This window comes from Hoplias malabaricus, chromosome X2 (genome assembly GCF_029633855.1).
Source record: "Hoplias malabaricus isolate fHopMal1 chromosome X2, fHopMal1.hap1, whole genome shotgun sequence".
In the NCBI taxonomy this organism is placed as follows: Eukaryota; Metazoa; Chordata; class Actinopteri; order Characiformes; family Erythrinidae; genus Hoplias; species Hoplias malabaricus.
In genome coordinates, this window is record NC_089819.1 from 40,021,551 (window position 1) to 40,042,498 (window position 20,948).

General features: G+C 38.7%; 2 protein-coding genes across 5 annotated transcripts; both read right to left on the reverse strand.

Moving 5' to 3' along the window:
- Positions 1 to 323: 323 nt before the first annotated feature.
- On the reverse strand, positions 324 to 4,267 carry LOC136677222 (zinc finger protein ZFP2-like). Of its 3 annotated transcripts, XM_066654692.1 has the most exons (3): positions 4,221 to 4,263; positions 2,947 to 3,024; positions 324 to 1,730 (listed from the first exon to the last, which is right to left on the reverse strand). In XM_066654692.1, the coding sequence occupies exon 3, from the start codon at positions 1,613 to 1,615 to the stop codon at positions 554 to 556; it is 1,062 nt and encodes a 353-aa protein (XP_066510789.1). In that variant the 5' UTR covers positions 1,616 to 1,730; positions 2,947 to 3,024; positions 4,221 to 4,263; the 3' UTR covers positions 324 to 553. The 3 variants fall into 3 exon arrangements, with proteins under 3 accessions (XP_066510789.1, XP_066510788.1, XP_066510790.1); XM_066654691.1 differs by lacking the exon at positions 2,947 to 3,024 and having other exon boundaries at positions 4,221 to 4,267; XM_066654693.1 differs by lacking the exons at positions 2,947 to 3,024; positions 4,221 to 4,263 and adding an exon at positions 4,052 to 4,209.
- A 3,598-nt stretch (positions 4,268 to 7,865) lies between these two features.
- Positions 7,866 to 15,048, reverse strand: LOC136677161 (NGFI-A-binding protein 1-like). 2 transcript variants are annotated; one of them, XM_066654600.1, is made up of 9 exons: positions 14,960 to 15,048; positions 13,084 to 13,386; positions 12,550 to 12,965; positions 12,057 to 12,187; positions 11,616 to 11,670; positions 10,269 to 10,388; positions 9,900 to 9,999; positions 9,593 to 9,757; positions 7,866 to 9,175 (listed from the first exon to the last, which is right to left on the reverse strand). In XM_066654600.1, exons 2-9 carry the CDS (start codon positions 13,382 to 13,384, stop codon positions 9,099 to 9,101), a joined length of 1,365 nt encoding a protein of 454 aa, XP_066510697.1. In that variant the 5' UTR covers positions 13,385 to 13,386; positions 14,960 to 15,048; the 3' UTR covers positions 7,866 to 9,098. The 2 variants fall into 2 exon arrangements, with proteins under 2 accessions (XP_066510697.1, XP_066510698.1); XM_066654601.1 differs by lacking the exons at positions 11,616 to 11,670; positions 12,057 to 12,187.
- Positions 15,049 to 20,948: the final 5,900 nt, after the last annotated feature.

Consider the following 20,948-nt stretch of genomic DNA (forward strand, 5'->3'; position numbering starts at 1 on the left):
AACATCATGTCAATCAGCGCTAATCCAGCGCGCACTTTATTCCTCCTAAACGAAGTGGAGTGATAAAATGAAGATTTATCAGTATGTGTTTGATTGGGAAGCAATTTGAAATATATGCTTTCAAAATGAAAAGCAAATCATAATTTTTAAAGTATCTGACAGAATTTTCTCCAAATGCGACATCTCCATAGCAATGGTCCAAAGTCTCACATTAGAATGTGGCTGGAGTTTTAATGTTGCATATAAAATAAACATTACACTGATGAAGACATGACAGCATAGCTGCTCATTCACTTTCTTTATTGGAAGACAAGTCCCTCAAAATGTTACATAATTTTCCTCTGCATACAAAGTACACATGTCCATCAAAGAGGTCTCCAAATCCCCAAATATTAAACAGATTTAAGGACAATTTAGTTCTTAGATAATAATAAGTAATTAGCTTATTTATATTATTGTTTGTTGATGACTAAGCACACTCTGCTATTTTCCAAATTAAAATAAAACAAACATGATAATCAGTAGAACTCCCCAACCAGCAGCAAACAAGTCATCAGAGAGTTCTTAGCTCCTTCTTAATGCATTTATGCTTCTTTAAATCCAAACGTCCAAAGGTGCTTCCACACTGTGTGCAGTGGTATTTTTTTTGTTCTGCATAAGTGCAGTGATGTTTTTGAAGATTTCTTTGCTTAGTAAAGCTCTTCCCACACACTGAACATTGATATGATTTCTCTTCTGTGTGAATACGTTTGTGTCTTTGAAAACTACTCTGATCATTAAAGCTTTTCCCACATTCAGTGCAATGATATGGTTTCTCCCCAGTGTGAATGCGCTGATGTCTTTGGAAATTACTCTGTTGAGTAAAACTTTGCCCGCATTCTGAACAGGAATATGGTTTCAATCCAGTGTGAATGCGCTGGTGTATTTGGAGATTACTCTGTTGAGTAAAACTTTGCTCACATTCTGAACAAGAAAACGGTTTCTCTCCTGTGTGAATTCGCTGGTGTCTCTGAAGATGACTTTGTGTAGTAAAACTTTGACCACACTCTGAGCAAGAATACGGTTTTTCTCCGGTGTGAATGCGCTGGTGTGTTTGGAGGTTACTTTGTGTAGTAAAACCCTGCCCACACACTAAGCACTGATATGGCTTCTCTCCAGTATGAATGCGGCAATGTCTTTGAAGATTAGTCAACTGATTAAAACTATTACCACACTCTGAACAGTAATACGGTTTCTCTCCTGTGTGAATGTTCTGGTGTGTTAGTAGATTGCGCCGTAAAGTAAAGCTTTGTCCACACACTGTACAGGAATACGGTTTCTCTCCTGTATGAACGTATTGATGTTGTTGGAGAGAATTTTTTTGAGTAAAACTTTTCCCACACTCTGAGCACTGGTAAGGTTTTTCTCCAGTATGAATGCGCTGGTGTCTTTTGAGAGAACTCTGCAGAGTAAAACACTTCCCACAGTCTGAGCAGTCATACATTTTCCCTTTGTCTGCATTTGTCTGCGTTTTTCGGCCAGATGTGTTTGAGTTAGGAATAGCTGTGGATGTTTCCAGAGAAATAGTGCTTTCACAGACTGTATCCTCACATTTAATCTCTCCTGATTTCAACATTGTGATATATTCCTCTTAATTGGGTTTCTTGAAGTATTTATGGAAGTAGAACTGTCTCAGACACTAGGAGCAGGAGAAAACCCACAGACTTGCAAATTTGACATGATTTTCTTTTCTGGATGAGAAAAAGGAAAATAAAGGTTAATATTACAAAATAAATTGTAATGATTGAGATTTTGATATGTCAGAAATATGTCATGCTAGTCTTTTACATTCTCATTCATGCTTTGGGAGGTATTCAGTGCTTCATACTTGTAAAGTGAAACCAATTAGAATCCATGACTCAATGAATCTAATGTGCAACTGTAGCACTTTTCAGTGGAACAAGATTGCTACCCGCAATTTTTTAAATATATTTTTTGATTATTTTACAACTGTATGTAGTTTAAGGCAAGATGATGCTTGCAGGTCTGAGAAGTCACACCTTGAGGAAAGGAACTGCTTTTGGTGTGGTGAACGATGTCGGATTTCCTACTCAGAAAGCTAGGGTAGCATCACCAGGCCGTAATTCACAATCTAAGATGGCTACCTGTTTATCAACCGTGTGTAAAAGCAGCATTATCTTAAAGGCTAAGCACCAGCTATATGAAAGTGTCAAACAAATAAATACAGTGGAATTTGAGTTCCTAACTTGTGTTTATTGATAGTCATAAAACATGTTATTTCTTACTAATTCAACGAATAAGGTTTAAAAGACCGTTGGTCCCCCCCCAACGGTGTTCAGAAACTCTAATAGATGTCTTGCATGTGACGTAGATGGTGGACAACAACTCTAGCTAGAAGTTGCACTTAATTTAATGCAAAATGACGAAAATGTGTGTTGTTTTTGGCTGCAATAGTTAAATGTACAGTGGGACATCTGTGCACAAATGGCCCAAAGATCCCAAAATATCCAGAAAATGGACTAAATTTGTCAACTTTAAATGGGCACTTTGGAAAGGACCATCCGCTCACTCCGTTATCTGTAGCTCATTTCACTGGCGCTTTTCCAACAATATCGGCATGTAAGGAAACCAACGAAAGGTGTTCAAGAGCCTCTGTATACATGGAGGTAAACAGGGTAAGTACACTTACTTGGCCTGTTTTAGTTGGTGTTAGTTAACGTTAGCTTGACTTGCTAAACTCGGTGGCTCAGATTATATTCGGCTACGTAGTTGCATTACGGAGGTTTATAGTGTCGGATGAATTCGAGTTTGACTTCGATCACATTTACAAGAATAATGGTACCTCTAAATTTGAGTTTAGCTTATTGCTAGGCTATTGTAATGAATAATGTTTGTTATTTAGCTAGCTAGATACTGTCATAACAGTCAATCATAACGGTGTTTTACCGCGGCGTTGTTCAGCTGTTGTCCACCAGTTGACGTCATGGTTGCGTTCACGAATTTCCATAGCGAGCTCGGGTTTTTCTGTCAATTTAATAAAATTGTCAGTTTTAAAGCAAATTAAGCTGCTATTTTCATTTTAATTAATACTTATATATGTAAGTAACTAAAATAATGTGAAATATTCATGGAGGTCTATTAAATGGTGTTTAGCCTTTAAAGTGTATTAGTACTACTGTTTATTGGTGTGCCATTAAATTTGTCGTCCACAGTACTATCCAACCAATCTACGTGAGCGTACATGGTGTTTAAAGGCATAATACACTGCATGATGCACTATTATCAACTGATTTCACAAACAATGAACACCTAGGACATAGGGTTTTCTGAATGTTTAACTGGAACACAGTCAGTTCGGGTGTGAATTCATTCCCAGTTAGGACAACTGATTTAAGAGGTAAATAGAAGGCAACATGAGCTGAGGCAGAGTGAAGTTAGGCTTGTGGAGTTTCAAGTAACCACAGAGGTGAAACATACACTCCTGACCTCAGATCTCTGCTCTGTAAGACCCAAGTGCTTTAGATTTTCAGAGCTAAATCCACATTATGTTTTGGCTTTTAGGGAGGTGGGCTGTGTGGGGTTCATCATAGCCCCACACAAGGAAATGTTGGTAAGGGTGTGAAGTCATCCAACATGGCTCCCCATATCCCCATAGTCCCCCAGACACATCTTGTGCTGCAGAAGAGTTTGGCTGTGTTTGAAACTGCTTTTTGCTCTGTCATCTCCAAATTTGTAATTATTCTGACTAGCAAACGTTAGCGTACCGGTATCCTGGCAACACCGTGACGTATGGCCTTTGAAGCGGTTCTTAGACGCGGGTCATCATACAGCATGGGCAGCAAGGCATCGAGGCTGCAACTTTCTGTCTTAGACATAGCATTTGTGTGAATTTTGTGTATAGTTCTGTTTAATAAATATTAGTAATGTCGCCCTCTGTCCCTAAGACACATAGAAAACTGCAATGCTGCAAATACACCCTCCTTTCTTAGTATACAGTGTATGCACAGTAGGTTTTACTCTAGAAGCTACTTCAGAAAAAAAATTCGGTTACCTGTGTAATTGTCGGTTTCTTTACAATAAAACTCGAATTTGAAATAGCATCTCAGTCATGTTTCCCATCATTTTCATATTAGTTTTCAGAAAGAGAACATTTATACACACGTTTCTGTGAAAATCAGTCAATTAATTAGTGTAAATTACTGGGGAAAAACTCTTTCTACCTTTAATAAAACATCCTGATTTCATCTCCGACACAGATCTCCTGATTCTCTCTCTGCCACAGTCCACGCTCCGTTTAGCCCCACACAACCTGGGCTACCATTGGCTGGAAGTTCAAAGGGGCTTCTCTCTGATTGGGCTGTTGCCTTTGACACACGGGTCTCGTTGATATTAGGGCGTTTCCACTGCCGCGCAGGCGGGCAGCAGGTTACACTGCACTGCTGCTCGAACAAACTATATCTTTAAGGAACAGGCGCTAGCATAATCTGTGTTTGTCAAAGAACGTTATATTTATTCACATGCACCACGCTAACAGAGAGAAAGGTTCATGTGTAATTGTTTTGTGCAGTGATTAAAAATGTTTTCCACACCGAGGTGCTGCTAAGCTAGCAGTTCACAAGCCTGAATTATTATTATGGTTGTTTTATAAAACGAAAGATGCTTCAGTCCTCGGCCTAAACCACATCACGTGTGGATGTCAGACACTTTGGTGAAGGTGTCGCACTTCTGGCCCATTGAAACCTGCATGTGAACAAAATTTGTTCCACAAATTACAAATGCCTAATATCACATAAATAAATCAACACAATGAATGTTAAAGGGTGTTACAAATTTTATTGTGCTTATTTAACAGTGGTGAATTTGCTGTGAGCCAGGCACAGCAGATAACTAAACAAACAATGCATGCTTCTTGGACCTGAACTGATTGATAAATGAGGCTCTTACTTAATTTTGAGCAACAATTTAGATAACATTTACTATTACATTTCATTATTTTGATTTCATGATTTGTTTTCATGATTGCAATTTAAAGTTTGCAGTTCTGGGAACTTTGTTATGAGTCATTTCTATCGTTCTTTTTGTCAGTGACGTGAAATTTTCACATGTCACCAGTATTGTAACAGTGAAAACAATGAATAACATATATTAGTTTTATTCTGGGGCAGCAGAGCCAGCACTAAAATTGAAGAAGTATGAGCAAAATGAGAGACTTATCACTGCTTAACATGTTTAAAATGTTTTTAATATGAGTAGGTTCTAAATGACAAATTGGTAGTCCACATTCCATGGACTGTAACAGCTAAGGTGAAAGGAAAGTGAGCATGCAAGTTCACTAGAAGTGCATCACTACAGTTCTGCCTTGTGGTCACTTCTGTTACAGCAACTGTTCTATTAAAAGAGAGGGGTCGTACAGGCCTAAACGGTTTAATGCTTGATAAAGCCTTGAAAAAGGCTAAAATGTTTGATATACACAGAGAATGAAATCAAAACTGTGTTTTTGCCTTCTCTCCCTTATTGTTATTGTGTTCTTGTCTTATGGTTTGCTTTCTGAATACTGTTACACTGTGACTTTCTAGGTCTCGATATTATCTGAGCTGAATATTAAAGCTGGAGTATGTGATTTTTATAGGAACCAGTGTAAGCCAGTTTTGAAAAAATCCCACTTGAAAAATCTAAACTGAAATGGCAAGGCTTGATAAGTTGCACAGCGTGTCACACTCAAACACAATCCCCTTACCTCATGTCTCCTTCACATGTAAGAAAAGTATGGCATCAAAATAGGGCCAAATTGTTTGAGAACCAAAAACAAATCCATTACTTTAGATGTTTGATCTTGGCTACTGTACAAGTTTAGAAAACACTAATGTTAAAAAAATTAAAAGCATAACTAAAAAACTAATCCCAAAATTACAGTTTTGTGGCCTAAATATAAAAGTATATATTGGGTTGCTTTTGGGATCTAAAGATTTCAGGAAATATAACAAAACGACGTACTCCATCTTTAAATTGAGTATCATAATGGTGCAACTCTATTAAGATTATTTTTGAATAAATATGTTGTTCTGTACTCCTCCCACTTCCTGTATATGTAGAGGAATTTGTTCCTTTTAGTGACCTGTTGGATTTTACTGGTATTTTGTATTTAAATCAGTGGTAAAGAAGTTAAAAACGTCTTCACTTTCTTATCACTTCTCTGACATTTCTTCACTCACACACCCACACCCACACTGTGTTCTGCTGGTCTGAAAAGTAAGATGTTATCTGAGATATTGATGTCAGTGTGGGTGTACACAGCTGCTGAGATTAAAGTGATAGTCCAGCAAAAATCAAATCCCTCTTCACCTCAAGCAGTCGATCGAACAAAACCTTTGTTAAATACTGAGATGTGACAAGACTTTTTGTAAAATGTACCTTTCATAAGAGACTTACCAGTTCAGTGAATGGAACCAGACGCCCAAACCTCTTAAAACCTAATCTCTTAAAATCAACAGGTTGAGAAACAATTGGTTTGAAACCTATTTTAAAATCCATTCATGGTGGGCAAAACCCTTTTTGAGGTAAAGAACTGATTTAGACATATTTTATGATGATGACTACCATCAACATAATTTCATATAAAACTGTTTCGATGGGTGGAGTTCACTGCTGTTTATGGAGAAGAAATACAGTGCTGTATTGGCAGCATGGAAACGGCTAGTTTCATTCACCACCATAGTAAAGTAATAATGGTCCACAAGTTTCAGTGCAATCAGCCACTTCAAACCTAAACTATCACTTTTTTACATCTGAATAGAGGGAATTTTGAAAGACAGGTGGCATTGTCCTTTAAAGGCTGTTGTATCTGTCATTATGATGATGATGATGAAGGTGCGTCACAGTGGTTGATTCCCACTCTCTCATACATATTCCCGCCCACGCACAGCAGGGTTACCGCGGAGATGTCATTGCTTCGCCCACAGGAGACTGTGTGTGTGTGCGAGCGTGTTTTCTCTTCACTGATACGCCTACACAGTGTGTGTGTGTACGTGTGTGCATGCGTGTGAATATAAGCTCTTATGATGTGTGAACATCTGTGGTTTGTATTTAGGCATATCTGGTCCTACAGGAAGTACATACTCTTTTAGGTCACACTTTTAAAAAAATATATTGTGTAAAAAAAAGTGTAACACTTTACTGAAGTGCTTATTAGTTAATGTGTACAAAAAGCTGGGGAACACCTACAGCACAGTTCAAAAGCCAGATAAGTATTAAAGACCCCCTTCTCTGAAAATCAAGTGTTTACTCTTAACATGGCTGTGGTGTTATTTGGTAGGAGACCCATCAATAGCAAAATATTGACTCAAATCATTTTGGCAGAGAAACTGCACTATTTCAGAGACAGTCTTGAATGTGACTGGCAGGGTTACTTTTGTCAAAACCTAAAGAAATAAGCTTGTAGAAAGGGCTTTCAATCTGCAGTTCTGCAGCAGTAACTTCTAAATATGTTACTGGATGAATAGAGTTGGGTTTTAGGGGGTTAATCAATGACCAACTGGAAATATATGATGAAATATGATGACATTCTATTCTAAGAAATCTGTAGCCACACATCAAATGTTTGCACTGCCTGCATGGGCTTTTCCCATGCCCCTTTATTAATATTAAGGTCTGGTCTCTGGATGTCTGAAAAACACTGGCAGCTTTATTTTCTTCTTTTGTGTCTATTTCTTTTTCCTAGTAAGGGCTTCTTTTTGTTCCTGACCATTAGGGTTTATGATAAAACATAGTCCTATGGAAACTGATGTGTGAAAAAACAGGCTTACTGTGTTTTGACTTCACCTTTTATAAAAGATAAAAATTTATTTGTACAGATTAAAATCAACTTGAATGTACAAAACAAGGGTATACATAACAATCCACACTACAGAAATGAAAAAATAAAACCCACACAAATACAAAACCAGACCAGTGATTTAATTATGTAATCTGGTCTTCTAATAAAGATATATAAATTCTAGTAAGCTCTGAGGCCTGATAGACATTAGGAAAGGTCACATCCAACACTGACTATAACGTCACATTACATTGACAACTGTGATACACAGCTTACACAACACTTTACACACACAGTCGCTCAAAGTTGTTCTCTTTAAATGTGTCTTTACTCAATATTGAAAATGTTTTGAATGCCCATAATATTACAAAATGATGATTAAAAGCTTCAATTATGATTCTATACTATATATTTTTCTCTTAGTACCACCACACAACAACCACTTCATTAGAAAGACCCTCTTTCTACTGCCACATATGTATACCTTCTACTTACACACACTGTCCAATTTATCAGAGGACACAATGATATTATAGGGGTTTTTATAAACACCTAAGCATCAGTGCGCAGTCTGTTGTGAGCAGTCCATCAGCTAAAAATCACTGGTCAGACCCTGAGCATTGAAGAAGGGCTAGAGAATGGACAGAACACTACACACCAAAACAAGAACTAAAGTCTCTACCTGAACAACAACAGTGTGAAGGGGTTTCCAGTAAAGTGGCCATGGAGCGTTTACTGAACAGTGTGTCACTATGCTCACAACTCGCACATACCAGTAAATTCTGTCTTTTATTCAATGAATATTTATAAAAGGGACTTGACTATATTCACTCATTTACGGAAGTTGGCGAAGAAAGTAAACAAGAAGAAAGACACATGCTAACACAACAATGTGCAACAATGTATGGCCACAAACACATACTATTCTATAATAACTAGACCAGCTAGATAATATATGTTTTTCGATATATATATATTTACACCATTTATGCCATTTGAACATCAAATTTATTGTGAAAACTAAACTAGTAAACTAAAAATTTACAAAAATGGAGATACATGTTTTTCTTTCAACAGCAAACATATACAAATCGAAATAGAGCAAAAATGACCAGGAATTAAAACTCCTTACATTAATTCAGGAAGGTTTTTTTCTGTCGCCTGTAATGTTTCGAGGCTTTGTTATGTTACCATTCTACCATATGTGACAGATGGACATTTTTTCCAGCAGTATCTTTTAAGGCAGGAAGGGGCAATGGAAAGTCCAGACTAATGGCAGTTTCTGCTATCTAGACTCTTCTGGTTCTGATTTGACCTTTGTGTAGTCCACAGGGCAGAGCTCTCTCTGGGACATCCAGTTTTCTGTATTTACAGGAGAATACAAAACTATAATAAAACTCTTGACATGTACATCATAACAATGTTAAAATGAAGGACCAATATAAATTAATTGATTAACAGAGATCAATAAGCAAGAACTAACAGTAAATAAGGAAATACAAACAATTCAGTCTAGTTAGCTAAATTGCAAATCTAGTTAAAATGTGAATGTCATAGATTTAGCAGTTAGTGTTCTCCTCTATGTATGTTAGCATACATGCCTTCCAGATACATTAGGCACCAGTACATCTTTTCAAACTGCCGTTAACCACATGATTGGACTCAGCATACTTGGAGAAGGTCATTAAGTGTTATAATTCTGTTACATCAACTCATCACCTTTGGGGGATATTAACTTTTAATTCATAAACTGGTTGGCTAAGAGTGCAAATATCTGACCTGTTTTCTCAGTTGTGTCTGTTTCTGAGTTCCACTCAGAGTTCTGTTTATGGCGATGTTTGTGGTGTTGCTTCAGTTCATTTGCTAACTGTCGGCCTAATGGGATTTCTCCTTTAGACTCATTCCGACCAATCACATACAGACCTACGGATTGGTTTGCTGAAACTGGAGAGAGAGAAAGAAATATGTCAAAAAAAAAGAAAAAAGAGATGGAAAAGTGAGGGAGAAAGACAGGAAAAAAGGGGAGGAAGGTAAAGATATGTGTGTGTGAGAGGGAGAGAGAAAGTATGTACAGTATGAATTGCACCTGGTGTGTGGCTGGTTCTGGAGTCAGAGAATCTGAGGGCAGGTGTTTGAATGTTGTGGGGATGAACTGCAGTGTCCTGCAACGCAGAGTCTAATTGCATCTACACACACACACACATACACAAAGAGAGATAGAGAAAGACAGACCTTAACCAAGTGTCTGTGTTAAATATTTCAAGTTAAATAAACTCCTGACAGTGTTATACTAGAGCCTGTAAGTTAGGGTTTGCATATTAGTTTCTCATTATGTTTAATGGGACTATTACCATTGTGCCATGAAGCTTGTCAAACTTTGCAACAGTAACGATTAACCATATTTTTAAGTGGAGCTTCTCTTGTTCCTACTGAACTACTAGTAAAGGTGCTGTACCTGTAAAGCCTGTGTGATGCTCTCTTCTCCTTGAGTTTTAACACAGGCTAACCTCTCCCTCAGAGCTTTCTGTTGCATGTGGAGGAGATACAGAGAGTCCTGTAGACCATAAACACCTTCCTGGAGATCGAGAGAGAGAGAGAGAGAGAGAGAGAGAGAGTTTTTGAAAATAAGGTTAATCTGATGTTTGTGCTTTTCCACCAGATGTTGAAACACTGCTTTGAGGATTTGATGGCATTAGTGAGGTCAGGTACATCTGGATCAAAATTATCCCAGACCTACTGTTTGAAGCTTCACAGTTCCACTTATCCACAGCCCCAAGCTTGGGGGTATTTTTACCCCTCTAGCTGGCACTTGGCATTGGGTTTGGAGACATAGAGATAATGTATCACATTTTATTGTTCACTGCCTTCCTGTTGTGAGTATACAACTGGCCAAATAAAGTAGATGAATGTATTCAAAAACCTTTGGATAAATACTGCAGCTAACGCAATGGAAAATGAAGAAAAACCCTTCATTATTCACCCTGCAGGAGTGTTAACGTCTGAATTTCTGTAGAGCGCTAACTCACGGCCCTGGCATTTACGCAGTTTAAAAAAACTCCACACTGAGTCATCACCACCTTCATCATCATCATCACTAGTCTGTAAAAGCTGCTGAGTCACTCCTCTGCCCAAGCAAGCCTTGATGAGCTACAGTTAAAGTTATATTTCAGCAAAATCTCAAACAACTGGCATGTTATTGCATTGAGATTCTTTTTCCTGTTTATGCAGATAATTGTATGTCGTACTGTCGTAAACCACAGAATTCTAGTAGACATTACTAAACAGCAAGTTTTTAGGCAGGTGTGTATGCAGTTAGCATGATGCTAATTCATTCTGTAAAGCTTTGATAACTTGGTAGTAATATTAGCCTAACCCTAGCTGAAATGCAAAATTAAACAAAATTTCACACACAAACCATGACTATATTTGGCAAGTCTGTAAGTTCTGGTTCAAATCTTATGTTTCATCAAAACAATACAACTTCCAGGAGCGCACCAGTGAGTGACATCAACGATAACACTCCTGAGATTAACGCACACACACACACACACACACACACACACACAGAACTGTGATTCAGAGGTGCTAGTGGGAGCTATAAAACCCCCACTGAGACCCAAACTGACATCAAATGAGATAATTTACTGTATTTAAATATATTTATCAGAATCACTGAATAATATATAAGTGCTTGGATATATTATGTTCCTTATTATATATGCCATAAACCAAAATAAAATATCCAAAAGGGTTGTTTACTTTTAAGTTTCTAAACTTTCTGCAATTTGGAGGCACTCCTCACCTCCATTTTAATTCGTTTGGGCGACACTAACTCCTCCTCTTCCTCTCCACCAGGCCTAAAAAACAAATTTCGAAGGTTAACGTTAGAAACCCAGAAAGAAGTGTGCAAAGACTAAGTGGCCAAATACTTAGTTGTGGGCTTGATGTTTGTATGAGCCAATGACTTTCTTGCAGATTGTAATACACTACAGGAAGTGTAGAGGGTGATAAAAGCCCCCATAATGAGCTTCAATTAAGTTAAAACATTCATGGTTCAAATATTCACTTAATTAATAAATGAATAGATAGTAGACTGGTGGCAAGCCTCAAAAAGACATTAAAATTATGACATATTTCAAACACTCTCCTCCACTGTGACAGAAGGTGGAGTCTTGCCCAGGGATGCTTATTGGTCTTACCATGCTATGTGTGTGTCTGTGTGTGTGTGTGTGTGTGCATGCACCTGTTCTTAAAGATGTGTCTGTAGGTGACTTCTCTTGAGATGTTTCTGGCCAAAGAGAAGAGCTGATCTCTGTGTGTGAGCAAACCTGCATCCCACAAACACAACTGAGCCGCAGCCTCGTTTACTACCAGCTACACGCATACATACATATACAACACACACACACACACACACACACACACACACACACACAAAGAAACAAACTTAAAAAAAACATAGGCACTAAACTATCACAAACATTTATCTACCAAATTGGACAGAAGCATTGTAAAGCATTGCATACTTATACTAAACCAAGCTACTGCCTTTTTAAAAGAAGACAGGAGATTTTAACCTAAAATTAAAAGCCATAGTAACAGCTCAAAAACATGTTTATTGTCAATGGAAAAACCTGACAGAAGTCATATTTATTAGCTTCTTAAAACTACTGCACATACACACATATCCACCCTAGGGTGCTCTAATTTCTTCAACGATGATTTCGAGACCTCACCTCATGAGTGGTCAGTGGTCTGCCGTCTCGTCTCTTGGAGTCAAAGCGTCCATAGATGGCGCTGTATTTGCGAATCTCCTCCTCTCTCTGTGGGTCATCCTCACGCAGGTCGCAGAGACGGCTGATGGTTCGGCTGAGCTTCTTATTGCCACGGAGACGCCCCTTTACCTCAGCCGGGTTGCTCCTGGGTAGAGTAGATGCCAAAATCTGCACACACTCTGACACACAGCGCCGCATCCCGGGTTCAATTGCCTCAGTTGGCTCTCCACTCCAGCAGGGGGAGCCGGAGTAGGTGGGGGAGGGACTTTCAGACACCGGGGAACCTGATCCATCCCCTAAACCACAGGGGCTCACGCTCCAGGTCCCGGGCTCCAACAGCGGTGATTTTTGTCCCACACTGGTCCCAGTCTGTGGCTCTTTAGGTGTAAAACAATTTAAATCAGTTGACTTGAAAAGTGTATATATAAGTTTATAAAATACACACACACACACACACACACACACATACACACACACATACATACACACACATACCTTCTTGCAGCTTAAACACAGGGATGCTGCAGGCAGGAAGTGATGTCAGTGGCTGGTCGAAGAGGGTGGGGTTAGTGACCCAATCTCGTAGGGCCTTCTGCAGGCGACGCACATGCAGTGGTTTGGTTGCCATGCCAACAAGTGACATGATCTCCAGGAACTCCTCCTCTGCTGCTTCACAAAGTTGCTGCACATCATCGCCGCCCTGCTGGACGAACGCAGCATAATAACTCAGCAGATTGGCCCTCTGTAAAACACGGTAGAGCTGCAGCTCTCCAACGGAGCGAGGGATCAATGACATCACTAGAGGGAAAGAAAGAGTGGCAGAGCATGAACAGAGTGGGGGATAATATATTTAGATGCAAAATACCTCATGGAACTGTCTTCTAACTCACTCACTCACTGACATGTAGGAATTGCACCACATGCGTATTGCTTACTAACACATTAAGGGATGGCTCCAGAATGGGCTTCTCTTTTGCCTGGCATCAAGGACATGTTGTGTCCTTCTTTATTAGAAGTTCATTGGTTGCCAACAACTTGGATCTACAAAGATGCTCGCGTACCTTGCCAGTACAGCCACTGTCCATTACATTGTGTGAAAATTGTATGATGAAAGGACCAATTGAAATGCCCCAAAATTATGTTTTACAATGACTTCCAATAAGAATTAAGTTTTTTCCATGTCTAAAAAGTTACTATTTTGGAGATACATAGTTTTCTTTGAACAGTCATAATATTATTTCTGAATTTATCCCCACATGCACACACACACACAGAGGCATGTCACAATAATTATATTATTGACTTATTGTACAACATATGGACATTACGTCGATAATTTTTCTCTTGTCTCTCAGTTGTGAAGTAGACAGATGTATTTGTTTGTTAAATAAAAATAATGTCAAAATTATTTTATTTCCAAATAAAATATCTGAATATTTTTAAGTTTTTGCAAAAAGTTCAATCCTCTTTAAAGGAGTAACTGCCTTATTATGCTGCTATAATTATATCAGTGTAATAAAATGTCATTAATATCACACTTATTTCTGGAACAATATATTTATTCATTCATTGTCTAATCGCTTGTCCAGTTCTGGGTCGCGGTTGGTACAATATATCAACCACATAAAAATGACTATCGTGGCAGGTCCACACACACACACACTAGTGACATTAGGGCAGAGAGCACACACACACACACGGAGTGGCAGGCAGTCATTCCCACCGCCTGGGAAGCCAATTTTATAACAATTTTAGGTTAAAAAGGCAGTTTCCGGAGAAGACCGCATCTTTTCAAAATGTTAACACAGTGTCACTGGACCTCAACATGCTTAGAGGAGTCCAATAGATGCTCAGTTCTGTTATTTTAACTAAATAATACTTGCAATGGAGTTTTAACCACTAAACAAAACTATGGTAAAACAATAATGTCTCGGACATTGGCCGTATGTTCATAGGAGGCAGACGTCTGGTTCCATTCAGGACCACTGTCAACAATTCTGTTCTAGAACCTGTATTCACATTAAACCAAACAAACTCTCAGTCACATGTTTACATCTTTATCTCTTCTAATGTGCTAAATTATTATGCAATTACATTTTTAAATACACATAATTGCCATGTAAGTATATGCCTGTTCTATTAAGGCTTACGTACAAAACAAAGTCAATCATCACAAAGACATCGCAACAGTCTACAACAGAACAGCGCATGCAGGACTGCACCTTCAGAACGACACACACACACACCCGCAAACACGCACGCACACACACACACACACACACACACACACAAACACACACACACACTCATGCTCGTGCAGGGTTCGCGTTCCATATGGTCATATTGTTTATTATATTTTGTTGACACTGACCTGCTCGCGCTCCGCTCCTCCGTTCAGCTCGAGATCTGTGAGTGTGTGTATTCGTGCGTGTGTTCGTGTGTTACACACCTTCTGTCCCCTCCCCTTCTCCACACTGCACTGTGTGTGTGTGTGTGTGTGTGCGTGTGTGTGTGTGTGTGTGCGTGTGTATGAGGGATATTCCGTTCGGTCGCTGCCTCGTCCTCGTCACTCCCACGCTGGCTGCCTGACGCAAATCCCCGCGTAGGCGACAACAACGAGCGCGAGGAGGGGCCCCGCGCTCTCTTACACACAAGCCGTTTCCCGCCACTTTTAATAATTAAATAAATAAATAAATAAATAAACTAACAGCATGCTATGTGAGAAACCTGTTTGGGACATTGTTTCTTTCTGACGAAGATCTTTATTTATTTGTGATCTCAATTTTTGACATTAAATATAAAATATAAACTATTGTACTATTGTATGTTTTTTTAAATTTAAAAGGGACATACATTTATGTACATGTATACATACATGTTTACACGGTTCTCTGGGGTCTGAATAAAATATCTGTGACATGCCTGAAAATACCACAAAGATTAAACAACACAGCAATTTCTCCCTAAACATCCCTGTTCAGAACAAGCAGTTCCAGTGCCTGTTCCTTTAAATGAACATAAGCCTCTGTTTACACCAAATGCCAGAAAGCCCAGTGAATCATGAGGAGCAGAAAATCATTATTTTGCAGGACTGCCTACTGGCCTACAGGAGGCATTTTCGCTTGACTGACTGACTCCCAATGTGGAAACACGCATGTGTGAGTTAGTTTGGAGACGTTTGGTGCATTTCCACAGACATTTGCAAACCAGAAAAATTAGTTCCCAGCTGGAACCAAAGAACAGTAGGAACTTCAGCGTGAACTGTGTCTGCATAAAAAGAAATAACACAGGAATACATGTTTGTGTGTGTTTCTGGGGCTGTGTTTGACGCAACACCATAAACGTTGGCCAGAGCCTTGGCTCGGCGTTGGTTAGTTCACAAACTCAGTAGGACGGCTCGGAGCTCTGCAACATTAACACACGTATTATATCTCAGAGAGAGAGGAGGACTGCCAAATTTGTCATATTTCCCGTGAGTGAGTGTCTTGGGTGGGGAGACATTTTGTGGTGTTAGTGTGTTTATAAAACTCTATATAGCTGCACAGAGCCACATTAAACTACACATGCTTTAACCCATTACACTGAATAAATAAGTAGTTGTAATTCTTCAAATCAACGCAGTGCTCGTGGTCTTCTTTGTTCCTTGGTGGTAGATCATCTTATATTTATATTTAAATAAAATTAAGAATAAAAACACTGATGCCAGTGTTACATATTATGAACAAAACGTTGTGCTCCTTTTTTAATTTTTGCATTTATTATGTACAACACATTCACATAATAAAAACACATGTAAACAAAGACATTGATATGATGCACCAAAGCTTCTCCAGACCTTCCAGTGACAAGGGTATGTACTTTGAGCTTTCTGTTTTCTACATCTCTGTGACAATGGCTATATGACTAATAGCGGTCCGGCAAAAAACTAGGCTTGGCTAGTTTCTCTATGCTCTTGTTTTTGTCATCTTTGTTATGTCCTCTTTCTTCTCTGTAATCATTTTCATCATATTATTTAGCTTGGTATTATGTTTATCTTTTGTTTTACTCCTTAAACCTCTGAAGCTCCTGCTCTGTACATAAGATTCAGTGATCCAACCAATGATCGGCCCAAGTTTTTTGAAAAAAAAAAAAAAAAAAAAAAAAACTCACTTCGATCAAATTTGGCTTTGGTAGGAGCTCCACTCCCAAAGTGATTTTTTTCCATAACATGCCCTTTTTAACATACAGTTTCCTGTTGTTAGATTCCAAAAGGGAATTATTCAGAATCATTTAGTTAGAGCAAAATTGTCTGTTTCCGAACAGGATTTCTGATGGGAGTAACCTCAATCTTGAACACAAAAAATGTGTGTGTATGTGTGTGTGTGTGTCTGAGAGAGAGAGAGAGAGAGAGAGAGAGAAAGAGATTCTTCTAATACTCTGAGCCTATCAGGGTGAGTCAGGCATAACATCCCACACACGCACCTCCTACACCTTGTCACCTACACACACACACACACACGCATGTATCCACGCATGCACGCACACACATACACACACACACACACACACATACACACAAACACACACACACACACACACACCTCTCTTTCTCTCTCGCTCCCTCCCATTTTCTGTTTTTCTAGCCATATTTATATTTATATTTATATATGCATACATATGTCACTAAGCTGGAATTTCTTTTAGGCTGCAAGATAACCATTATTAACCAGTAATAAACGTGTCTATTAACACTTAATAATAGTTGGAAACTTTATATTAGGTGCTGTGGTATGTGCTTTTTGGACATTTATGTTTGGAATGTGTTTCTGTTGTAAGTGTGAATTCAGTAAGGTTGAACATTAAATAACTATGCATTTTTAGACACGTCTCAGGACTAATCTAATTATCTACAAAGCACAGGAAATGTGACAATTGTCAGTTATCTTCTTATCTGACTTCCTTATCTGGGCCTGGTGTGGGTGGAGGAGGTGGAGGCTACTGTTCATTCAAATCAGAATATGCAAATAGAAGAGTTTCCAGGAGTCAGTTAGAGCAAATCTTGTAGACGTGTAGATCTGCACAAATGGGTTTGACCTAAATTTTCGCTGAAGGTTAATGGATCTAATGGTGTAATGGTGCCCTTGAGCAAAGCACAATACCCACAACTGCTCCCTGGGCTCCAGGGATGGATGCCCCTCACTCTGGGTGTGTGTTCATAGCCTCTAGTGCACTAGCGCAGTGGTTCACAAACATTTGCTCTGCAAAAATGACACATTTAATCTCCTCAGTGATTGGTATGAGCTTGCTTTGAGACATGCCTCAACATATTTTCTTGTTTTTCCTTTGGAATTTGTGGCTTGAGAAAAGTCATTAGCTGCAGCATGTTTAGCCTTCACAAACTTGTCCATCTTTTGCTAGCAGTGCTCAAAGGTGTGTAGCTCATTTGCCTTGCTGTGCCCCCCCAACTTTGGGAACCATTGCACTAGTGTGTGTGTGTGTGTGTGTGTGTTCACTGCCACAGACTGGTTAAATATGAAAGACCCATTTTGTTTTATTTTGTACAATGACAAATAATTGGACATTAAGCACATTAAGGTATACTGAAGGATAATAGACCTCCAAAAAACTACACAGTAAATTCACCAGTGTTAAATCAACACTATTAGTGTTAAATTAACACTGTTGGTGTAATAATTTAACACTCTCAGTGTTAACATTAACAGTGTTGATTTAACACTGGTGAATTTGCTGTGTAGTTAGTTTGAAGCTAAAGACCACTGAGGAGACGTAGACCACCAGACTCTCAAGGAACATAGTCAGAGCTGCACAATATTGAAGAGAAAATTTTCTCATGAATGAAATGGTTTTAATTTAGTCACAACCACACACAGGCCCTTTTATTTATTATTTTATTATCTGTTGGGAAGCCACACGTTTCCTCTTTAACTTATGAAACCAGCAACTTCTTGAATCTTTTGAACCACTGCTAACACAAGGCCATTAGTCAAGGTTTCACTGAACATGTTTTTCATTGGAGAATGATGATAGATGTAGCTGTTGGGAGTTTTCTTACATGTCAATAAGACATGCAGCAAGTGGAACGTGTGTGAAAAAAATATCTTATTAAGCAGTGGCATTTCCGAAGTTTAGAGAAGTGGCTTTTGAAGGAGAGCTGAATGTAGGAAATGGGACATTTTCAATTGGATTTATTTATTTTTATTTTCATAAACTGGATTACACTAGTTTTTACACTGGATTAACTGGTTCCTACACAATCACCTTCTCCAGCTTTAACATAAGACCACATTGTACAAGGCACAATGTGGCATGGTATCGTTAAAGCACCTGGTGTAAAATAGGGGTAAGAGCCCATGGGCAAAACTCCAAATACTACATTTGCAAAAAAAAAAAAAAAAGTACCAAAAAATATGTAAGTCCCTCAGGATAAGAGCAATGACAAATGCCATAAAAGGTAATACCTCACTGGGGACTGAACTAGCAATCATTGAAACATATTACTATAGGCTTAATTTCAAAATATACTGTTTATATATACTATACTGAAATAATAAGCAGGTAGCTTCACTGCTTCCTGGAAAATCATGTTTTTTGAAACTAATAATTAGATTACCAGCCAACTTGTGTGGCTCTGTGCTAGATCACAGCTGCTGACCTTCTCTGCTCCTTATGTGTGTGGGCGAGAGAGAGAAGGAGAGAGAGAAAGAGAGAGAGAGAGAGAGAGAGAGAGAGAGATACACAGCCTTGACAACAACCCTTCTTTGATTAGCTTATAAAGTCATGTGAAAAACAAAGTACACGCTCTATATATACTATGATTTTACATACCTGGTGAGCAACACATGACAAATAACACAATGTTATTATTTATTAAACACTAGGCCAAAATGCTGAAGCAGTATGTGAAAAATTAGTTATGCTCTTACTAATCTAATACCTTTGATTATCTGCAAGTGTGACTACCTCTATACAAGCAGAAGTCTTGACATTCATGTGTTTGTTAACACAATTCCAATGTTGAAAGACATCAACAGTAATCTCAGAGAAGGTCTTGCCCATCAGTTAGGTAAGGTTTATAAGACAATTTCCAAGCAATTTGAAGTGGGAAACATTATTTACAATTGGAAAACACTGAACATTGGTTGCCAATCTTCCCAGGAAATTCCAAGTAAATTTCTCACAAAGTCAGACTGCAATGCTCAGAGAAAAACCCAAGAACTACATCTCAGACTCTATAGGCCTATGGAGCAGATTTTTCACTTTATGTACAAACCGGATTCCAAAAATTTTTTCCACTAAACAAATTGTGAATAAAAACTGAATGCAATGATGTGGAGAGGGCAAATGTCAATATTTTATTCATAATAGAACATAGATGACAGATCAAAAGTTTAATCTGAGTAAATGTAACATTTTAAAGGAAGAATACATTGATTCAAAATTTCACAGCGTCAACAAATCCCAAAAAAGTTGGGACAAGTAGCAATAAGTGGCTGGAAAAAGGAAATTGAGCATATAACGAACAGCTGGAAGACCAATTAACACTAATTAGGTCAATTGACAACATGATTGGGTATAAAAAGAGCTTCTCAGAGTGTCAGTGTCTTTCTGAAGACAAGATGGTAAGAGGATCACCAATTCCACCATTGTTGTGCAGAAAGATAGTGCAGCAATACCAGAATGGTGTTACCCAGCATAAAAAATACTTATCATCATTAACCGTGCATAACATCATCAAAAGATTCAGAGAATATGAAACAATCGCTGTGCGTAAGGGTCAAGGCCGTAAAACTCTACTGGATGCTCGTGATCTCCGGGCCCTTAAACGTCACTGCACCTCAAACAGGAATGCCACCATCAAGGAAATAACAGAATGGGCTCTGGAATACTTCCAGAAAGCATTGTCAGTGAACACAATCCACCGTGCCATCCGCCGTTGCCAGCTGAAACTCTACAGTGCAAAGAGGAAGCCATTTTTTTGCACTGGGCCAGGGGTCTTTTAAAATGGAGTGTGGCAAAATGGAAGACTGTTCTGTGGTCAGATGAGTCACGATTTGAAATTCTTTATGGAACACTGGGACGCCATGTCATCCGGACCAGAGAGGACAAGGATAACCCAAGTTGTTATCAACGCTCCGTTCAGAAACCTGCATCACTGATGGTATGGGGTTGCATGAGTGCTTGTGGCATGGGCAGCTTGCATGTCTGGAAAGGCACCATTAATACAGAGAACTATGTTCAGGTTCTAGAACAACATATGCTCCCATCTAGACGTCATCTCTTTCAGGGAAGACCCTGCATTTTTCAACAAGATAATGCCAGACCACATTCTGCAGCAATCACAACGTCATGGCTACGTAGGA